Source organism: Biomphalaria glabrata, chromosome 14 (assembly GCF_947242115.1).
Source record: "Biomphalaria glabrata chromosome 14, xgBioGlab47.1, whole genome shotgun sequence".
In the NCBI taxonomy this organism is placed as follows: Eukaryota; Metazoa; Mollusca; class Gastropoda; family Planorbidae; genus Biomphalaria; species Biomphalaria glabrata.
The window spans coordinates 29228566-29252157 of record NC_074724.1 but is presented as its reverse complement, the minus strand read 5'-3'; the positions used below and the strand labels follow the sequence as shown (position 1 = coordinate 29252157).

At 33.9% G+C, this 23592-nt stretch overlaps 1 protein-coding gene across 2 annotated transcripts; it reads left to right on the top strand.

Annotated features, from left to right (window-relative positions):
- Positions 1 to 6467: 6467 nt before the first annotated feature.
- On the top strand, positions 6468 to 23491 carry LOC106064940 (circularly permutated Ras protein 1-like). Of its 2 annotated transcripts, none has more exons than XM_056009760.1 (16): positions 6468 to 6631; positions 8176 to 8279; positions 10193 to 10311; positions 11637 to 11801; positions 12482 to 12658; positions 13778 to 14020; positions 14284 to 14435; positions 15213 to 15410; positions 15753 to 15831; positions 16864 to 16970; positions 17746 to 17879; positions 18936 to 19007; positions 19948 to 20016; positions 21190 to 21331; positions 21540 to 21594; positions 21797 to 23491. In XM_056009760.1, the coding sequence occupies exons 2-16, from the start codon at positions 8192 to 8194 to the stop codon at positions 21881 to 21883; spliced, it is 1887 nt and encodes a 628-aa protein (XP_055865735.1). In that variant the 5' UTR covers positions 6468 to 6631; positions 8176 to 8191; the 3' UTR covers positions 21884 to 23491. The 2 variants fall into 2 exon arrangements, with proteins under 2 accessions (XP_055865735.1, XP_055865734.1); XM_056009759.1 differs by having other exon boundaries at positions 10190 to 10311.
- The last annotated feature ends 101 nt before the right edge of the window (positions 23492 to 23592 follow it).

Sequence of the window (23592 nt, the reverse complement as noted above, 5' to 3'; positions counted from 1 at the left end):
CACTTTTTGTGTTTTTTTTTAATCTCTGTGGGGTTTTTTTTAAACTTGTGTTGTGGGTTTATATAGATTGGGTGTAAGTATAAATACAAACTGGTGTCTCGGACAAAGGAACCAAACCTGAACTACTGACCAGATGTGCTTAGTCTACAGAAGCACTTGCGCAGCTCAAGACAATCTGGAATGACAAAGGCGTAGCCCTCGGTATTTATGTCAGACTGATGCGCTTCTTGGACATAGTGTCACAGTGTCAGTTGACATTGCCTGCTATATGTTCACCTTGGGTCATGAGAGTGAAAGAAGACACGTGAAACTCCTGGTCAGTAGTAACCTTAAAAGTCGAGTAGAGTGGTCACTTAGAGGGTCGAGCAGTATCTTTTAAGCAGTCGAAGACAGTAGTATTTTGGTCCGTTGCGGACAGTAGGAACTTAAGTTGAGAGTAGTCACTTGAAGTCAGTAAGACAGTACACGTATTTTTGATAGTTATTTTGTATTTGGAGTTGGATACATATTATTGTTTATTGTTACCCGCTGTGATGTGGAGAACTTAACATGTTGGATATATTTGATACCCGCTGTTATGCGGATGTGATCATGTTTCTTATTGGATTATGCCATTACCAAGAAGTGCATTATTTTTATTAAATAAACTTTATATTTTGTCTGCTAAAGTGGATTGTAAGTCAATCTGTAATATCTATGTTTGTCACGTAAACCCAGCATTCTTCAACGATACACAACAAGCATGTTACACATGGCAACATTCTTTTACGCTAAATCTTGGACACTAACTGCAGAATTAGAGAGAGGATCCTAGGCATAGAATCGAGATATTATAGTGCAGAGATATGCTGGAGGGGGTTTGGGGAAAATGCTGAGATCTGACTGATATAGCTCCTGCATGCTCGTCTGCTGCAGAGACGGTGCCTGTAAGGGTCTATAGCTTATCCTGAACTGATCAGCCGCCGCCCTAGGGACTAGTGAAGGGGCAAACATTAAATCTGCGGGCCCTAAACTGGTGGTTACAAAACACGGTCTCCTGCCTCACTCCACTTTCGTGAATTAAACCCTGACCATACGAGTGAATGGCTGAATCGTTTTATACGTCTGTTGTTAATGACTGGACTGTCTTCACTCCTCACTGTAAGGTGCAACCTAAATCTCCTCCCCCTGGAGGAGCCCATACTTATGTCGAGAATAGAAAGATTGTAGATATCACCTACTTCACAAATGAGGAAATTCAAAACAGGATCACAATCGCAATTGGGCACCACGATGACCTGCTGTCCACTGTCAAACAAAAAAAAAAGTTAAACGTAAACTGTATGGTCCTCATGGCTTGCAAAGACCTTCAATACCAGGCAAAAAAAGAGGAGGCAGACTGAGAAAGTGATAGGAAGACATCAAAGAATGGACAGAACTGTCATTGAAAGAGATTCTAGTCAAGGCAAAAGAGTGAGGATTGGAGAAAAACGGTTGACAGATCATGTGTGGTGCACCATACTAAGACATGGGGAAATATGTGAAGATTTTAAACCCAATTAATAAGTACAACCTAATTGAGAAGCAAAATAAGAAAAAAAAAAGAAAACCCTGGTGTCCGATGGTCAACCAAATCACATAATAAAAAAATGAATGTGTACAAAGTCTAAAGTTTACTTTTTAAATTGGAGACTTATTAATAGCTGATATGTTTATTGACACGAAAACAAGTCACATTTTCAATGCAAATGTTATAGTTAAAACATAAAAAATGGTTAGGCTTACACAAATTTGAGGGTCTCGGTGTGAGACAGGCAAATGCTGAAGTGTAAGAGACATTCGAAACAGTTCATGGAAGCAAAAAATCGGCTTGATTGTGGAAAGATCTTCGTGTTCAGAAAGATGTCTCGTAACGGGTCTGGTTTTTTTACACTTGTGATATCAACAGAAAGATGGGGGACGCTCAGATGGCTTTCGGAGTAGATTGGAAATCTAGCCCATCACAGACCTAGTTCCAGTAGTTCGACCGCACTCGGAAAAAAATTGACCATTTTTATAGAGTGTATGTGCGTGTTTCTGATATAACCGTGAGAAAAAGTGGGCTGATGGTTTAGTTGTGTAATCTGAACAAATTCTGATGAAATCACGAGCTGGTCTGTCATAGTTCAAGTAAATAAATACTGGCTGTGAAAGTAGAAGAGGGGAACAAGCGAGAGCCTTGAGACAGAAAAGACGTGTATTTTTACAAAGCTTATATCAAGTCACTCTGTCTGTATAGTAAAACGTTTGTACGCGCGTTATTTCTCCCACACCCAAATCTCGGATTAAGCTGAAATTCTGCACAGTTATTTCTTTTATATGACAACAAAAGTATCAATAAAAAAAAAAATCAATTAGTTATTTAACTATTGGTCATTTTTTTATTTATTTTTTGGTATCTTGAACAAAGGGAAAGCAAAGTGGTGGTATAAGTTGAATTAGTCACTCTGAGGACTCTAGAGAACTGAATGAACTTTTTTCTTAATGCTGGTAAAAAAAACAAAAACGATCATGTAAACATTCACCAAGATACCCCCTTCTTCTCCCCCCCCCACCCCAACTTTCACAACTGGTCCAGACAAGTGATAGGATAAAAGCGCATTGAGAAAGTTAAAAGCTAAACAAAAACATTTGGTAAAAATATTTCTAATCGCACGTATGTATTACGCCTAGATTGATAACAGATGCAATTACATAAGTGATCGAAACTAATTGATACAATTTACACCTAATATAAGCTTTGTTATTTTTTAAAGTTGTTTTTTTTAGGTGTTTTTTTTTTCTTGTTTTTTTTTTCTTGCACGTTTGAATTTGAAAAACTCAACCAGATCCCCTTTATAACTGATTAAAAGGGCGGTAGGGGTAAATAAAAAAAAAATTCCGTCTAGGGCCCTAGGAAAGAGTGGGGTCCTCATAGACAAAATTTGAGAATCGCTGAGTTTTATAATCCTGAATACCAAAATAGTTGGCAAAAGATAAATTAATATTTTATGTGATGTTGGCATATCCCATACAAATGCTTTACATCAAGGCCGTCTTATATCACCAGGGTCACGCTTATATAATATAAATCTTTATCCAGTATTTCCCAACCTGCGTTCCGCGGGAACCTAGTGTTTCGCAATGCCTGAATAGATTGTCCACAAACTATGAGAGTATTTAACGAGTAGGTTTCAGTATTGAAACAAAGATGCGAGACCCAACCATTGTATTATTTCTGCTAGAGTTTGTCAAGAGTACCACGTTATTTCAAAACAAGCTGTTGTTATTTTAATTCAGTTTCCTACAATCTGTTTGTGCACAGCAAGATTTTCTTAACTATGCTACAACAAAGGAAAAGTCAGTGACTTGGCAGAATTTAAGTCATTGGTTAATATGCATGACTAAATGCATGACGCGTAGGACGTAATCATCTTCTTTTTTGAAGTAACGTCTGTATTATATAAGATAAGATAAGTCTACACACAGGATGGACACCACACCATATTCTATAATTCATCATACCAATATCGTGCTGGTATTGGCTGGTAACACAAAGTTATGATCTTCACGTACACATTACAATATCATCTAAGTTAGTCAATCTTATTAGGTCATGTGTTGATAACCGTCTGGCCAGGGCCAGTAGCGCTTTTGGACGCCTTCAGGCGAGAGTTTGGCGGAACAAATCGCTCCGCCTGCCTACAAAAATTAAAGTCTACTTGGCGGTAGTTCTCTCAACCCTTCTATACGGCTCTGAGACATGGACACTATACAGAAAACAACTAAAACTTCTTGAGCGCTTCCACCAGAGATGCTTGCGCTCCATCATGGACATACGTTTGCAAGACCGCACTACAAACATCGATGTCCTTGCGAACGCCGGTATGGACAGTATAGAGGGACTTCTTATGGTCCGACAGTTACGCTGGGTAAGGCACGTATCCCGTATGGGGGACGAACGTATGTCAAAGGCAGTCTTTTTTGGTGAGCTAAAAGGTGGTCAACGTAACAGAGGCGCCCCACGGAAACGCTTCAAAGACCAGCTTAGGCGTCAACTTTACTTGGCTGACATAGAAGAAAGCACCTGGTTGTATTTGGCCTCAGAACGAGACAGCTGAAGGTCACTCACGATGGCCGAGGGATACACATTTGAGACCAAAAGAAAATTGCTGCCGAGAACAAACGCAGACGGCGAAACGAAAATCTAAATTGACCACCTGCGGACAATGGTTATGCTTGCCCTGTATGTGGCAAAATATGTAGGTCACAGCTGGGGCTGCGCAGCCATGGGAAATACTGCATTCCTCACTAATCTTCGGACTCGAAGACAAGCCTTATTATTATTATGTTAGAAATGAACGAGTAGTCATTCTCTGGTGCTGCCAGGGTCGAGTTTCGCTAAAGAGAAACAAAATTCATCGTAGTCCCTTTAACAGTTTCCACTGAGGAATTTTCTGGTGATGTGGCAGGTCTGCAGCAGTACCGCCCTCTGACAGGCAACGAAGATGTTCCTAGGAATGTTAAGGGCTTTGAAGGTGTCTGTGAGGTCAGTTGTTATTATCCCCTCGGTTGATATAACAATGGGGTATATTGTTATTTTGGACAATTTCCATAGACGCTTAATCTCCAAGCCTAGGTTCCCATATTTTCTTTGTTTTTCTATCTCAGTTTTTCTTAAATTATGAGACAGTGGTACGGCGATATCGATAATGGTAGAGGTTTTTTTCTTTTTTTTTTTTTCGATGAACAGCAGATCCGGGCGATTGAAATCTACCGTTTTGTCGGTCAGAATAGGCCTGTCCCAGTACAGCGGATGTTCAGTAGACTCGAGAACCTCTTGCGGAGAGTATTTATAATAAGGGGGAGTGTCCTTACCGATCAATTTGTACGTCAAAGCCAGGTGTTGGTGTATTAACTTTGCAACTTGGTTATGGCGACCTAGGTAGGCTGATTCTGATAGGGCTGGACATCCTGCCATAATGTGTTCAATCGACTCGCCCACATTTCCACATTTTCGGCATTTGTCGACAACATTGAGTTTCAAGATATGCTTCTCGTAATTTTTTGTCCTGATTACTCTGTCCTGTATTGCTGTAACAAAGCCTTCTGTTTCAGGGTAGAGATGACCTGCTTTGAGCCATATTAAGGAAGCAGCCTTGTCGATGTTGTCCCCATGTAATGAAGCCGGAAATTTTCCGTGCAGTGTTTTTTCTTCCCATTGGCGAATCTCATGCCCTACGTCGTCCAAACCGACATTGACATCAGCATTGTGTAGGTTCAGAGGGGTTGCATCGGAGTCGTATTTCCGTAGGAAGGAAACTAATTTGTTGCTGGAGGCGAGCAGTTTTGATCATATTTTTAAAACTTGCATCTTACACAATTTGAAGATGTTCTGCAATCCACGACCCCCATCCTTCCTGGGCAGGTATAACCTTATGGTGGAGGACTAGGGGTGTAGGCATCAAAACTTGGTTAGTAATTTTCTAGTGAGTCTGTCAATGTCATGTAGGTCGGTGTCAGTCCATTTGATCACACCGAACGTGTAAAGGAGCACTGGGACGGCTCAGCTGTTTATTGCAGTGATGAGATTACTGCCAGACAGTTTGGTGTTGAGGATTTTATTAACTCTTTGCCTATATTTACCAAGAAAGTCCTCTTTTAATTTCTTATGGTTTATCTTGGCATTCTGGTTTATTCCAAGATATTTATAAATAGAGGCGGAGTTCAATTCCTCGATGCCTTCAAATTCAATGTTGGTGTTCGTTGCCTTGCCCTTTTTAATGCTTATGATGCCACACTTATTAAGGCCAAAAGACATACAGATATCGTCACTAAAGCATTTTACCGTTTTGATTAAGGTGTGTAATTTTTGCTCGGTTTCTGCATATAGCTTAAATTTAGATCATCCATGTATAATAAGTGGGACACACATTTTGTACATTTAGTGTCAACCCTAAAACCGTTTGTAGAGTCTTGGAGTAATGTAGATAGAGGATTAATCGCTAGAAAGAACCAGAGTGGAGATAGTGAGTCACCCTGTCATATACATCTTCTTATGTGCACAGAACCTAGTTTATCACGATTAAGCTTCAGTCAGAAAAGCTTTACATTCGGAAATTCCCGAATCTATCTATAGATCTATACTCTATATTGTTATAAAGTCTAGTAGGATCTAGATTATTCTAGATCTAGTAATTCTTTTCTCAGTGATATCTAGATCTAGACTAGATATAGATTGGCATTCTTTTTTTTGAGATCAGCGTCCAGGTTGGTCAAGGTTCCTCCGTGAAGTTCTGACTTGAATAAAAATTAATGAATAAGTAGATCTAGAATCTAGTATATTGAGTATTTATAATTGTAGTATTGTAAAAGAGTAAAATAGTTTGGGTATTTCCAACATACATAGATCTAAATATAAATACAAACTTGTATCTGTATTCTAGGAATTCCCATTCTGCATTCTGCTGGAACTTTTCGATATGTTTATTATAAATTTTGAAATAGACTCTATTACAGTATTACTATTACTATTTAGCAAAAGAGAATTTTACAGTTAAACAGTTAGAAATCTAGAATTTATAGATCTAAATCTAGCTAGACTAGATCTGTGACTCTACTTACACTTCTTCTACTAGTTCTAGATTCTAGGTAAATTTTAGAATCATTGTAGGCCTAGAAGATCTAGCTAGTATTATTAGTTAGGTAATTAGTAGATCTAATAATCTAATGAGATTTTTAGTTGTAGAATCTAGATTCTAGATCTACTACTAGATCTAGTACTACTAGTACAGTAGTAGTGCCTAGACTAATCTAGAGTTTTCTATACAATAAAAGTATAGAGTGACACTATAGTCTATACTAGTATAGACTATATAGATTTATTATATTATAGTGTAACTATAGATATTAATGATTAATGAAATTAGGGTACCTATGACTATGATCATGCTACTACTAGATCTACTCATTACATCAAGAATATATAGTCATCATCATCATCAAACTCCATTAGAGTGAGGGCTTGAGAGGCTCAAATCCTCTCTTGCAAAAGCCCTGGAAAGAAACCCTGCTGTCTTGCGTAGTGCATAAATGTCGCCATACAGGTCGAGAATTTTGGGTTTCCCAGACCTGTCGAGACGGAGATCAGCAAGTCTGGGGCAGTCAAACAGAATATGAGGCATGGTTTCCTCTTCTTCCTCACAGCGGGGGCACCGTGAATCAAAATTTGGCCATAGCCGCGAGAAATATGAGCCAACAGGACAGTGGCCTGTCCTTCACTGTGTTATTATAGCTTGCTCAGGCCTGGACAGCCTCCACCACGGGGAAGTGCGGTCAGGGCGCCTCATGCGCTCCCAGACTCCACTGGCTTTTTGGGACTTGTCCCAGCACTCAAACCACTTTTCCATTTCTGTTTTTTGTATTATAGCCAGGGCTTGATGAAAGCTTACAGCCTGATCAGTGGGTGGAATTTGCCCTCCCTGGTGGGCCAAAGAGTCTGCAATTGTGTTGCCAGTCACACCTATGTGACTCGGTACCCACCAATGCATTATTACAGGGGTGCAATAGCATTGTTTAATGTTATGTGAAGCCATGATGACAGTGTTGATATTGGGGTGCCATGGTCCGGGGCTTTGCAAAGTCATATATATATATATATATATATATATATATATATATAAAAATATAGTAATATAGTATATACCATACAATTTCTGATAAGTTAATATTACACCTTGCAGTCATTGCATATTTAACATATGCATGTATTTCTTTAAAGCTTCATAATCTATAATTTTTGTGTACATATAAATATATTTAGTGGGAAGTGTGGTCGAAAGGCCAAGTGCGCTTGAACTTGGCTTGGCTACCTAGAAGGGGGCTCGAGGTTCGACACCCGACTCGGGCAGAGTTGTGTTTACTGAGATATATATATATTTATTTATATATAGGCCTATATAATATAATATTATTAGTACTTATAAAAATTGATTTATAGGGTTTAGTAAATATAATTTACAAATGACTATATATGCCTTTGAAATAGAAATGTAAAAACAGATTTGTACTAACTAGAATCTACCTAAATTCTTATAACATTTTGTATAAAATCTTGATATAATTAAATGTCTAGTGATGAGACTCTTCTCTACATTGAACTTGCATTTTTTTGTTTCAGCTCTAGGTTCTGATTATGGAATTTGGATCTAATTTTATTTTGGTAGGTGGTGATGATGAGGATGATTATCAGGCAGAGCAAGAAGAAGAAGAAATTGATCCAGGTAGGAAATGGACATGCTCATTATTTTTTAAATTTAGGTATATTTTAAAAAATAAGAAGGCCCTATATAACATTTATTTGCTGATATTTTATCATTTGATTTAGTATTTATCCATATCCTCATACACCTGAAGGGGGCTAACTGATAAACAAATTAAAACATATTAGGAATCAACAAACAAGATTGAATGGCTTTCTGGTCATGGGATATGCGCTGGACTCTCGTTCGGTTGTCTCATTGCCATGGTCTCAGGCACTGCCCACTGCTATCCCCCATCATCCTGTGGGAGGTTTGGACTAGGAATAGATTATCCTCAAATCTAAAGGAACATCTGAAACATAAAAAACAAACTAACATCTGTAATAGGGGAATGTTTTGTTTTTTTGTAGATGTATCTTAGAACTTTTCATAAAATATTGTAGTAACTCCAGTGGTGGACTGAAAGGTTAATGTGTGTGCGGTCTACTGACACACACGACTCAGGCCAATCACACAGGTCAATGGCTGTCGATAGACTAGGGACAGTACTGCTAATACATGCAAATATGACCCATGTTATGGTCATGTGATCAAAAGCCTTCACGGACCAGAGACTGTGTTAGAAAGGACAGTTGAGTCCAGGACAGCAAGGCAGTAAGGACAGTGTGGTACCCTGTGAGTCCTCAAAAATGTAGCTGTACAAGTCCAGGAGTAGAAATAGAGACTTGTAGTGTTTAGTAGGCAGTTCTACTGTGTTAAAGCATTTGAAGTTAGTGAAGCCAATTGTGTTGTATTGGCTGTTGATGAAGTATTTGTCATTAAACCGCCACATTGTTACTTGAAATTCTTGTTGTCAAGTTCTTGTGTTAGATGTGCTGTGTGTTTAGCAGTGTTAACAGAAGGCCTGTTAGAGAAGATTGTATCAATATATATGCTTTACTTTAAAAATCAGCTTTGTTTTTTTTCAGATTAAATAAATAAATAAATCTAGTACAAAAGTATAAGAAGGAAAAGCACAATTCATTTTTCTAATGTAGAAATATAACTAGGGCACTGGGTATATTAAATTCTAAGAGTAGCAACTAAGCATTTCACAGTGTAACAGCCTATATTCAATTGTAACTAAGATATAAACTCCAAGAAGCTCATAGTTAGCATGAGAAAGATATTATAGTATGGCACATTAAAAGTCAATGAATACATCAAATAACATTATAGCGGATAAGAGAAATTTAGCTGTGGTTTAATCAACTTTGAGCTAATCTTTGTTTAAGAGTTGTATGAAAAAAATCTTCATTTGCTGATTTAAGCACTGTGCCTTTTTTTTTGCATTTAATAGAAAAATTTAATCATAATCTATCCTGCATTAGAATATGTATTACCATTGCTAGTATATGAAAATTTATGTTAAATACCAAACTAGTAATATCAACTTACCTGTTCAAACATTGCATTGATTTAGCACTAACTAAAATTAGCATTATTAACAGCTTTCTTTTACATCTCATTTCTCCCACTTCCCATTCTCAGATTTGAAACCTTGCACAATTATTCATTGTCAATGAAAACACATGAATCAATAACAAAAATTTTAATCAATTAGAAATTAATTAATTTTGTTTTGTGGTGTGGTGCCTTAAGTTGCTTAAGTTTCTTTGCAGGTGAAAAAAGATTTTCTCGAGCTTCTATTTCTAATTTCAGTGAAGGCAAGGAGTTTTAAATTTAGAAATGTGTTTAATCTTTTGACCTTCTAAGGACAGCAAAGAAACTTCTTTCAAATGAATGTCCACAAATTTGAGTGTGCTACAGCATTCAATAGGTGCCAATTAAGACAGTGACATTGCTAGACAATAATACACCATAATAACAAAGTGATATAGAATAAAACAAAATGTTACTGTTCATTTAACCACAATCCATTTATTCTACAGTAGATTACAACTATGGGGCCTCGCATGGGGCATCAGTTGGACATGTTTATGGATTTGAGTGTGAGATAATGGAGTCAGAAGACAATGAAGATGACACTCCTGTAACATTTGCAGCAGAAGAGGTTAGAGTCACAAGAACTAAACATTACAACACTTATTTAATGTTTTTAATTTTTCTTTGGCTGGTGAGGGCCTTGTGGTCCAAACATCCTGAGTTTTTACTTTGGTCTAGCAGTGCTTTCTAAATCTCTGTCTTTTATTTTTATTTTTCATGGCTGGCTCAGGCAACCCATTCCATGCTCCAATAGCACTAGGGAAGAAGAAGCATTTGTACAAATTTGTCCTAGCATATGGAACGAGGAATGTGCCTTTATCTTTGTGTCTTTCTAAGTATTTTATTACATTTTGTTTTTGTATTTGAAGATTATGGTTCAGTTTTTTATGTATAATTGCTACTTTACTTTTGAGTCTTCTCTCATGAAGGCTTTCTAAATTTAGGAAATTTTACTAAAGGTGTTCTAGTCAAATGTAAATATTCTCACTGCTCTATTTTGAGTCTGTTCCAGATTCTTAATATTTTCTTGAGTTGAGGGGTCCCAAACAGTTGATGCATATATATTGTATTATTGGCCTAACCAATGTTAAATAACATTTTAGTTTTATGTTCTTATTTGATTTATAGAAATTTCTTTTAATAAACCCTAATGCTTTGTTTGATTTTTTGATAGTTTCATGACAATTTTTCATTTGTTACATTCTAGCCCAACCTCCTGCAAAATGTCAGGAAATGTTTGAATCTAAAAGACAGTCCAGAGCCCATACCACACAACCCCTGTATCAGAAAATCTTTTTATTTCTCAGTTACTAAAATGTTTTGCAGTTCTTTCTCTACATTTTACTGAGTTCCTTTTTTTTTGTTTAAGAAGTGAACAATTATTTGTTTTAATATTCTTAGAATGTTCAAGATTTTCTTTGTGGTGGGTTTATATGCTTTGCAGTACTGACCAAATGAGGCACTGTGGCTGAACGGTAACGTGCTTGGCTTCTGTACCGGGGTCCGAATCCTGTGAAAACTGGGATTTTTAATTTCAGGATCTTCGGATGCCTCTGAGTCCACCCAGCTCTAATGGGTACCTGACATTAGTTGGGTAAAAGTAAAGGTGGTTGGTTGTTGTACTGGCCACATGGCCTCCTCCTTAACCGTAGGCCACAGAAACAGATGACCTTTACATCATCTGCCCTATAGACCACTGGGTCTGAAAAGGGAACTTTACTTTTACTCTAGTATTGACTACAATACTTGACAAGGTTGTGGTTCTGTACTGGCAGATTGACCATGAAGAAGAACAACTGGAGGATTGGTGTTGAATACAGGGGAATGTAATTGTGAAATTATAAACAAAATAATCACACATTCTTTATTCCTTTTTTTAAACCTTATTTCCAGGCTAAAAAGCCAACCAAAACCAAAGTTAATACAAACACAATTAGTCTGACAATGTCATCATTGAAAGAACCTCCTGAAGCAACTATATTGGCAGATCCCATCAGATGTGACAACCCTAAGTGTGGCGCTTTCTTTTCGGATATAGATAAGTGTCATGATGGAGAGGTAATGTAGCACGTCACACAATGCTAAAATTTTATAAATTACTATTGCTAAAATATGCGTAAACTACCACATTACATAATGCTAAAATCTACTATATTGTGTAATGCCTAAAGTAGACATAAACTAATATGTCCCTAATTGCTAAAACAGACATTAACTGAAACATTATGTAATGCTAAATCAGACATAAACTTATGCATCAAATAATGCCAAAAACAGATAATAACTAATGCATTACATAATGCTAAAATAGATATAAATTACAACAGATAATGTCATAAGAATAATGCTAAAATCTACTACAAAATCAGACATAAACTAATATGTGCCAAATTGCTAAAACAGACATTAACTGAAACATATAATGCAACACATAATTCTAAAAAGATAATAACTAATGTATTACATAATGCTAAAACAGAGATGTAAACTACCATATCAAATAATGCTAAAATAGATATAAATTACATCACATACTGTCATAAAGTGCAGTTAGTGATTAAGTCTATTAGTCAAACATTAAATATTTATGTTTTCCTGGTCATGTGTTTTAAACTGTGAACATATTAATTAATTTCATTACTAGCTAAAACAAAAAAAAAAGTATAATTAAATTTACATAATTTTTCTATAAAAAACTAACCACTTTCAATGTATGCATATTTTTTTTTTATTCTAAGCCATGGAAATGCAAATTTTGTGGCACTGAGAATAAACCCAGTAAATGGCCTGAAGTCAAAGTCCAAGATGTCTTGTATGCTCATGATGGTCAGGTCCCATCCATGGATATTTCTGAATCAACCCAGACTATTATTTTTGTTGTTGACGTTTCTGGAAGTATGGGCAGAACATTACAGGTATGATCTTACCTATGATATGATTTAGTTCACCCTTTCAGACCATGCTGTCTTCAGGTTAGATAATGTAAATGTTAATGAGGGTGTCATGTGGTCAGCACAATGACCAACTACCTTTACTTTTCCCAAACTAATGTCAGGTACACATTAAAGTTGGGTGGACTCAGAGGCACCCTAAAGATCCAGAAATTAAAAATCCCAGGATTCGAACTTCAGAAGCCAAGCACTTTACCACTCGGCCACCATGCCTCTTATAATATGATATGATTATGGCATAATATATATATTTAAACTTTTGAGGTTCTTAGAGCAAAAGTATTATATGTTTATTAAGTCTGATTCTTCAATTTGTTAGAGCTTTAATATTTCATAGAACAAAAAGCTTTAATAGAGATACAATTGAAGATCTACTTAGGGCTAAACATAGCCCATTGATAAAATGGACTAAAATTGTAAGTGTTCAGGATTATCATTATCTTGCTGTGATGCATCAATGCCTGTGGCAGCAGGATATTTTTTTTTAAAATAAAAATCATATGCCTAGATTAACTTCTATAGTTTAATGGAAAAAGAAATGTTTTAGCTATGTCACAGTCATTTTCTTCTTCCTACATCAGAATGTTTTCTTTTAGCCTGAATTGTGACATTGCTATGATGCATATTTGTCTTTATTCAATATTCTTGTGCAGAGAATAAAATGTTCCAACAGGATCATTAATACTTATTATAAAGCTTACATCAACTCACTCTGTCTGTCTGCAAAGAAGTTTGTACACATCATTTCTCATACACCCAATCTTGGATGAAGCTGAAATTTGGCACAATTACTTTCTTTTACCTGACCAAACAAGAATCATTTTTAAAAATTTAACCAATAAGTTAATTAACTAATGGTAATTATTTTGTTTGTTATCTCGAACAAGGGAAACAGATTGTGCTTGACTAATAAGGTGGTATAAGTTGAATTAGTCCCTTTTATTCTTTGTAGAGAGAAAAATTAGAAACAAACAATAAATAACTATAAAAACCTTTTATTTTCATAAATACTTCCTGCTTTGTGTTTATAGCTTGAGTTAACCCTTTCTCTAAAAAATGTACTCTTCTGAACTATGTCATTAGATTGCTCAGATGAGCTCCACACTCCAAGAAATAGTAACTAGTGAACATACAGCGTACTTGCAGGAAATGAGTCAAATCCTAGGGATGAACATCACTGCTGAACCCAATGTGAGGATCACTGAAGTATCATGGCTCCAAGCTGTGAAAGCTTCTATCATCGACCAGCTGGTGCAGCTCAAAGAGAAATGCCTGAGAGATAATAAGCCACAGCCTAAAGTTGGTCTGATTACCTTTGGAGATATTGTAAGTTGATACCAGGCATTTATTAAATGTACTCAGTGTTATGAATCACATTTAGCAGCAAGCTTGTTTGTGGTGCTTTTTATTTTCTTTTAGTTTCACTGATGTCAGTATGTGAGGAATATAGAACCATTTTCAGGATAGATGCCAAATATTTTCTGATAATTAAAAAAAAATTTTGTTTTTTATTGCATATATATATATATATATATGAAACTATTCCATTATTGCAATGTAACACATAGAACAATGTCTATTCTATTCAGGTGACTCTATATAAAGATGGCTGGGGTGAGCCCATTAAAATTGAAGGTGGCCAGCTTGCAGATTACTATGAGCTGCTTAGGCTGGGTACAGAAAACTCTGACCTTGGTTCCCTCTCTGACACATGTCGCAGTATTGAGACTTGTGTTAGATCGTAAGTATCTGTCTTGAAATCATAAAATGAACAAGTGATATTGTATTGAGTTTTAATTCTTTGGGGATTATATTTACTTGAATTGAATATCATAAAATGTATTTTTCTTAAAGATTAAATGCACTTGTACATTTTTGAAGGATTTTCTATAAATTTTTTGAAGATTTTAGCAGATGAAAAGAAGAGGGTGGCTTCCCCCACCCCCCACCGTCTTGTGGAATGTAATATTTATGTAGGAAGAGACATTCTAAAATTTCAAGTCAAAAATAAGAATTTTATTTCTGTTACTTTTTAAGTAAAGAAAATAAACCAAGAGTAAAACAATAAGTACAGATAAAGAGGTATATAAAGAAATAAACAGGCTTTTTTAATTTAATGAAGGTTATCAACATTTTAGTCCAGAACAATTTAAACTAAGATTGTATAATAATAATAATAAGGCTTGTCTTCGAGTCCGAAGATTTGTGAGGAGTGCAGTATTTCCCGTGGCTGCGCAGATTGTATAAGTTTAAGAAAAATACACTAAATTGATTTGACAAGATCATAGATCTTAACATCCTGCAAATATAGTGAATGGGCAGCATCTATCCCATGGTAAATAGCCTGATTTCTTGATTCTTGAATCGAAATTTCTTTTAAAAAATGTGCCTCAGTATTTCTGGCTGATATAAAGTTAAATCAATTTTTTGCTGTTTTGGGGGTGCAGTTTTGAATTTTAAAATTGTATTTAAATAACTGTTAATCTGTTATCTAAAAATTTAATTTAAATCTCTGTAGGTTAAAGTGTGATGGTCAAACAGCCCTTGGTCCAGCACTTGTAGTGGCACAAGGAATGGTCATTGGATCAAAAGGTTCTAAAATTATCATCTGCACCGATGGGGTCTCAAATGTTGGAATAGGCAATCTGGATTCCACTCCACCACAAGAAATTGCTACGTTTTTCAAAAACGTAATCCAAAGAGGAAAAGACTCAGGGTAGGAAATATTGTTAGCTTTAACATATGAATCATTAACAGAAAATAGTTTTAAAATGAAATCCATTCAGTAGGATCTGTTAATGTTATTGAATAATAATTTTTTTGAGAAGACACATCTCTTGTTCCATATATGCTAGAACAAATTTGTACAAATACTCCTAAGCTTCTTCCCTAGCGCTAAGTCAGCCAGGAAAACCAACAACTTGGCAGAGTTTAAATAATTGATTAACATGCATGGCTAGATTGACCTAGGGACATGTGTTTTCTTTTTTAAGTAATTTCTGTATTTTATAAGAAAAGAAAAGAAAAAAGAAATTTTATTTTGTTTACTACTTTTCAGAACATCAATTTCTGTCCTGTCATTTGATGAGTGTAAAATGGAAAAACTTGGTCCTGTAGCAGAAGAAACCGGTGGAATTGTATGAACATTTATTTTACACACTTTTTCATATTGGTATAAAATATTTAAGCCATCGGCTCTCAGTATACAAAGTAGCAAAGAACAGAACATATAACATATAGAACATATAAAGTTGCTTTGTTTTCCCTTTTCTTTTCTGGCAACTCCTATAACTCTAAATTTAACTCATAAAAATGTCTACAATTTAAGTTAATTTTACTATCTATGACTGTAAAATGCAGAAATTCTTCTTAACAAATTGAGATGCTGCATGGTCCTTATAGCTAATTATTAATTACACCCCAGTGGGGACTAGTAAAGTAAAATGTTCCCCTGTCAGACCTTGGGATCTATAGGGCAGATGATGTTAAGGTTATCTGTTTCTTTGGCCAACGGTTAACGAGTTTTGTGTCATGTGGCCAACACAACGGCCAACCACCTTTACTTTCCCCAACTAAAGTCAGGTACCCATTAAAGCACCCTAAAAATCCTGAAATACAAAATCCGTCTTCACCTAGATTTGAACCAAGGACCCCCAGGTTCAGAAGCCAAGCACTTAACCTCTCAGCCACCGTACCCACTGACACAGTGGCAGAGGTGAAATGAGATTCATGAAAAAATGTATTCAATATTCATAACCACAAATCTGCCATATTTCATAACCTTTGACATACAAAGTCTGATGATTGAGTTATTAATTTAAAACCCAACATTTTTCTACAATTTTAAGGGACAACTTTGCTAGCTAAATTTATATAAGCTTTCTCCAAGTACAAATAATGCTGTTTTCTTGATAACCTTCTGAGACTAAAAATTGTGTCAGCAAAAAACAATTTTTGTCAATGAAATCATTTTTTCTTATAAAAGAACATTTGTATTGTCCTAGCTAAAAAGAACTTTGATTTAGTGATGAAGATTTTCTTAGTTTTTACTTTTAAAAAATGTAAACACTTATCTTAAAAAATAATTTTCTCATTTTCATGATTATTTTTTCATAAATAACTTCTTTTCCGTTGTTATTTCTTTATGTTTTATGCTATGATCAAATTAGGTGGATTTCATCAAACCAACACAGCTAGGTAGTCGCCTAAAAGATGAATTAAGTCGAGCAACTATAGCGACCAATGCCCTAATCAAGTTTGTGGTTCATAAAAGCATGTAAGTTAACTCTATTTCCCCATTATTGGATGGCTGCCTGGTGTTGGAATGTCCTTCAGTGGCTCTAAGCCCTGCAGTAAGTTTGGTCTAGGATGTAATCATCTTCAAATATGAAGGAACATCCAAAAGATGTAAAACAAAACAAAATTATATTTTTATAGGCTTTTATTATCAGGTGGAAATGTATAATTATGATCACTGAAACTGAAATTCTACTGTGGCATTGAGTGGCCAACAGGAAGATCAGTCCCTTTTAATTTCTAAAGCTCATAATGGATAGAGCTTATAATATGGGACATTTCATAATGGATTGAGCTGATAATGTTTTTTATTTTCATAATGGATGGGACTGAGTATATGTTTCATTTAATAATGGATGAAGCTGATTATCTGATACATTTCATAATGGATGGAGCTGATTATATGTTACATTTCATTCATATCAAAGCATATGTTTTTAAGAGATTTCAGAACACATTTCTGGTTATTGATTTTTACTGAATATCTACATAAAAAACACATGTTAGCAAAAGTAATTTCAAGCCAAACAATTTATTTCCAAATTTCGTAGTATATAATTTAGGGTTTTCAGTATACTAAATCTTTAATTAAAAAAAAAAACACCTTGCAACCTTTTTTTTGCATTATTAATCTTCTAGTGAGAAATTAATTGACTTCTGCAATTATAGTTGTCATAGTAATTTTTTACATCCCTTAATTTAATAGAGTATGATGTGCAATGTTCATAAGCTGTATTATGCTTTCTGGCATTCAGGTACATACAAGTTTTAGATGAGGCAATGAAAGAATGTTCCTGGGATTATTTTATTGGCAATATACAGATGGACAAGAAAGTTCCTTTTTGCTTTGCACCCAGATCTGAAGATACAGACAGTGCACAAACTTCAGGTCAGCAGATACAGCTGTATAGCTTTCTAGTATACCCAATGGGTTTGTTACCAGATAAGCTACCAAATATGTCTGATCCTTGTTAGCTTTGTTTTTTTTCCCAAACTGTTTGTTTCACTTTAAATATAAATAGAATGTTCACCAGATTCAGGGGGCCTCACTCAATTAAAATTGAAAGATAAAATACTAGAATGTAAAATCAGGTTAATAGACTAAGACTAAAAATTTAAATTAAAGAAAACAACAGTAAAGACAATATTTATATTGTTAGGCGCTTCCACTGTGTTGGATGCAAACAAACCAAATGGATGTAACACTCAACGATTTTTTCAACAAAATATTGAATCCACTAACACCGGCGAAAGGCCGAATAATCAATAGAAGTTAGTCGACGCTGATACTGAATATCTAACAAAGTTAATAACAAAGAAGGGAACTGTTGAATGTCAGCTGTTTTCATAAAATGTGACTTATTTCTACAATGTCTATTTGGTTCTGACTCTAAAACCCTATCCTTGTTTTAATAGTCACGTCATTGTCACTAAGTAAAAACGTCCCCTATTTCCGAAACAAATAATTAATTCCTAATCCTGCCATAACAATATATAAAAATAAAAGAGAGAAATGAATAGTTAATGAGAAACAAATTATGACCTGGCTAGAAAGAAAAAAATAATGTGTGATCATTGCAAATAAAAGGCACACTTAAAGACTTGCTTTATTGTAAACAAATACATTACTTTGGTATATTTGTAAATTCACAATCAGGCAGTAGTTGTATCAGACAAATCTTTGAATATTTATTGTGATTTTTATCTTATGTCTTTAACTAATAAAAAAAAGAAAAAAAAAACTTATATTTTTTTTTTTTGAAGTCGTCATTTTGCTTCTTGAGTAAAGTCAGAAACTGAGGAGTTTTTTTTAATTTAATTATGATCATTTTGTTAATTTTAATTTTATTAAAAAAAAAATAGTGATGATTTTCAATTTTTTTCTTCGAAGTGTTTATAATCAGTAGTCAAAAAGCGTGACATTAATTTCCTTTATAATTCTCAGATGTTAATGATCCAGAACTGTTAGCACACGGGTATCCATTCCAAGTACAAATATATTTTACAGACATGAAAGGTACCAAGATGAGAACGTGTATATTTTTGTTTTAAGTAATACATTTGATAAGTATAGAGCCTTTTGATTTACCTTTTATACTGTTTTTACAAAACTTAAATCAACTCATTCTGTCTTTCTATCTGTCTGTCTGGTAAAAAGTTTGTGCATGTTATTTCCAATCTATGATCAAGTTGAAATTTTGTAAAATTATTTCTTGTACCTGACAAAAGATAGATAATTTTTATTGGTCCAATGAAATGGAAATTCAGTAGAATCAATAAAAAAACAACAAAAAAACAATTAGTTAATTAAATATTGGTAATTAATTATTTTGTTTGGTATTGAACAAAGGAAAGAAATCTTACTTGACAGTTGTGGTGATATAAGTTAAATTAGTCCCCTTGCAGAGGCTTGAGCCCGGAGGGAAAAAGGTGGGTTTTTTTTATGCATTTAAAAATGATCACAGTAACATTCACCCAGATACCTCTTCTTCCTCCCCACCCTCCTATGATATGATCATAACCCATTGAGAAAGCTGAAAGCATGAAATGATCTCTTTCACTATCAATATAGACTGCTGAGCAATGCTAGTTTAGTAATATTTTTAAAGTAATAATTACAAGCCTATCCCTATCTTTATCTTAAGAAGTGGGTAATTTAGCTGTAGTATAGTATCTATAATCTATAAGATTATTTCTTTTTATATATGAAAACCTATATTACTACCAAAATCATTAAAATCAAACAGTTTGTTCCTGTCCTATCATGCAGCCAAGCTACTTTATTCTACACTTAAGATTAGCTTGCCATTCTACCACTCATGCTTTTGGTTTTTAATGCATTCATAGCACCTCAAGCCAACATGTTTAATGACAACACTATAGAAATGAAATTATTATTATCATTCTTCTGAATGAAGTGAAATCTATTGTACCAAATATGATTTCCTTTTTTAAAGGTAATTCAGCCTGGAGGGTTTGGACAAAATGTAAACCAGTAACTAGAAGCAGAAAAGAAGCTCAGCTGGGTGAGTACTTCTGCTTGTTTGTTTTGTTTAGAGTTGTCTTTCCTGACAATTAATTGGTGGAGACAAAAAATCGAGTGTTAAAACAAAAACTTCTAATTAGCTATTTGATCTAAAAATATATTCCTACACATAAACATATTGGCTAATTCTTTGGTCTTTCTCAGCACAGATTGATTGTGTGAATGCCATGATTAAAATGTTCTTAAGGGGAGGATTACCTTTGAAAATAGTCATTTTGGACCCAAAAATGGATTTTTAGAATTAAACGTATTTAGATAGTTTATTCATTTATTTACTAGAATAGAATATTCAATTTTCTGAAAAAATTCTATAAAATATACTTTTTTACATTTTTAGGGTGCATATTAATCAAGATTTGATTGAAAAACGTAAAAATTTCCCATAGTTACGCCTAAAATAACTATTTTGCATTGCTGTAATTAAAGCTTTCTTAAGCATAATTAATTTTTATTATTAAGAGTCTTTTGGCTACTTAACGTTTCAAACAAAGTTCTAAAAAGAAGAGTGCTCACTGTGCAAGATACAGAAATAATCAAATTCAGATAATGGAGGTGACTGGACAATAATCAGAACAAGAACAGATGTATTGGTCTAATGTACTCTTGAGATGACACTTCTTCTTCTAGCCAGATTTTTGCTACTAAGCTGTAGGTTCTTTTGTAGTCTATGCCAAGGAAAAAGTGTCCTGTTTGCTTCAGTTATTCAGCTCTGCCATACAAAGTGTTGGTTCTGTTGGACTGAAGTGGTAGTAGTAAGGTGGATTAAAATGGGACATTTAAAGACGATATGATTTACAGTTTCATAAGAGTGGGTGAATAGGATTTATGAAGTTTATGAAGTAATTTTGTTTGGTATTGAACAAAGGATGATGTAAAGATGTGTGTCCTGTACTTAGATTATATATTGCTCTTTGTGGAGGAAGAAATTGATACTACCCAGTTTTTTTTTGGTGTAGTCATTTCCTCGTACATAGATCTCCCTGATGCCCATTGATTGAGCCATTTCTCTTTGTGATTGCTGGCTAACATTGACTTAACAGTGAGGTAGTTGGTTTAGTTTTTAATCAATAGTATTTATTCATTATTAATTTCAGTTGTATTTTTTTAATACCATATAATTTATACTTATGAACACAAAAATTTTTTTTTATAGGTATGAACCAAAACATAGTTGTGGAGAATTTCATGCAGAACTCTGCTTCACTTCTGCTCAGTTTGAAAGAGAATCCTAGTGAACTCAAACTTCAGGCAAACAAAATTGTGGATCAAATCAACCAGATTTGTAAACAAAAGAGGTGAGAACTTCAACAAATAGAAGTCATCTAAAAAAATAAAGAAATAAGATTGTTTTTAAGAACAAATTTTTAAATACTTTTGTTTTTTTTTGGTCGTTGCTTTTGTGTGTGTTGTACATTTCTTGAGAAATAATTATTTTTTTTTAAATACGAGATAAAATGTTCAATAAACATCATATTTTTTGTCTGTGTTTATTTCATCCTTCAGCAATGATGTAGCTTTGTACAGAAAACTGATGGATTTCTTACAGGTTGCCAGCACTGTATGTTGAGTTTCTTTTTTGTTTAATTAATATGTAGCGTTTACTTTTTAAAGCTAATCTTTATTAGAATAAATTTAAAACGTCCTTTCAAAAAGTGTAATTAATCAATGCAATTAACATTTTGTAAATATCTTGTAAATAAAGTATGCTAACTAAAAATAGACATTAGATTGCTAATCTTGACTTTATTATTCCACTTCAGATTGTCCACTCACATGACAGAACAATTACTGAAGAGACGATAGCAAATCTCTTTAAAATTCAAGCACTAAGATCAATTGGTAATTGAAACAATGCCACTTTTGGAGTATAAAATATACAACAATATTGCTGTACTGCTGCCAATTATGTACTTTTGAATTTCTACTCTAAGTGTCTTTCTGTCTGCAGAGTGGTATATTGTAAAAAGGGGTCGCTGAGCTTAAAAGGTTGCGAACCGCTGGTTTAGACTGAGATGCAATTTATACTTGTGTATTTGGTGGATGTGTTTTTTTCCCATGATTCCAGTAAAATAAAAATGTTTAAAATATATCTACCTAACTAAACATGTTTTAATTTTATTGAAGTTTTTATCTTAGTTTTTAATAGCTGGTAAATATTTTGCGATAATAATGGTGGTTGGTCGTTGTGCTGGCCCCATGACACCCTGCTCATTAACCATTGGCCAAAGAACAGATGGCCTAATCATCATCTGCCCTTTAGATCACAAGGTCTACTAGGGGAACTTTACTATGTTGGGATATTTATACATATGAATGCTGTACGACAATAATATATGACTATCATTGTTAAATAGAAATGTATTTGTGACTATCATTGTTAAATAGAAATGTATTTGTGACTATCATTGTTAAATAGAAATGTATTTGTGACTATCATTGTTAAATAGAAATGTATTTGTGACTATCATTGTTAAATAGAAATGTATTTGTGACTATCATTGTTAAATAGAAATGTATTTGTGACTATCATTGTTAAATAGAAATGTATTTGTGACTATCATTGTTAAATAGAAATGTATTTGTGACTATCATTGTTAAATAGAAATGTATTTGTGACTAACTGTTTGACTCTTGGAATAATGTGTTCCATGTATTTTTACATGTAAATGTTGCCTTATATTTCTTTTGTATAATTGAATTATTGTGTAAATTGCTTGATTGTAAAATAAATTCAGAAAGGATAATTTTTTTTTCTATTATTATTAATGTTACCATTTCATTGATTGGACAAATCCATTCTGCCCTGACCTGCTAATAATTGAACTTCTTACATATAGTGCACACATTAAGTTTGGGCAATAAAAGCCAAGTCCATAATAATATTTGTTTAGCAATATATTTATATATGTACTGCATAAAATTATTTGTGCTTACACAAACTTAGCATATTGTGACTCAAGTAATATGCTTTTGGTTATTGTAAATGCTTGATTTTATTTGAAGATGTTTGTTTTAATGCAGCTATTCAAATAGTTAAGTTTACATTTAAATGCTGAGTTATTTAAATGATAAAGTTCCTCTGTGTTTGGAGATGTGAATGAGAATGTTATCTTCTATATTTCTTTGTTAAATTTAAATAGCATGTGCCTTTGTATCGCATATTTTTAAATTTTTGAATCTAGAAAAAAAAAGTTCTATTGATAAAACAACTATGTACAAAATCAAATGTTATTTTGCACTTACAAACTAGTTGAGGCATTACATAATTCTATGTTAATAATTAAAATTGTTTTAATACATTTGTCAAGCAGTTCTAATTTAGGCACATTCTGGGTTTAATAACATCTACCCCTTTTTTTCATTCCTTTCATTTTAGAGAGCTATACTGCTGTTACATGAAACTGTCGTTTGTGATAAATTTTTCAAGTTTAAAATAAAATATTTATTTTCATAAAGTTTTTACTTTTAAGTTACTGTAGAAATTGTAATAAATCTTTTCTTTTCGAGTCTATTCTTTAAATTATAGTCAAGTGTTTGGGTTTCTTAAAGCTTTTTT

Excerpts from the sequence above, each read along its gene's own strand:
- LOC106064940 (XM_056009759.1), top strand. The coding sequence starts at position 8,192 with ATGGAATTTGGATCTAATTTTATTTTGGTAGGTGGTGATGATGAGGAT. Across the intron at positions 10,312-11,636 it reads TAACATTTGCAGCAGAAGAG|GCTAAAAAGCCAACCAAAAC; the intron begins GTTAGAGTCACA and ends CCTTATTTCCAG. Across the intron at positions 17,880-18,935 it reads AGACAGTGCACAAACTTCAG|ATGTTAATGATCCAGAACTG; the intron begins GTCAGCAGATAC and ends TATAATTCTCAG.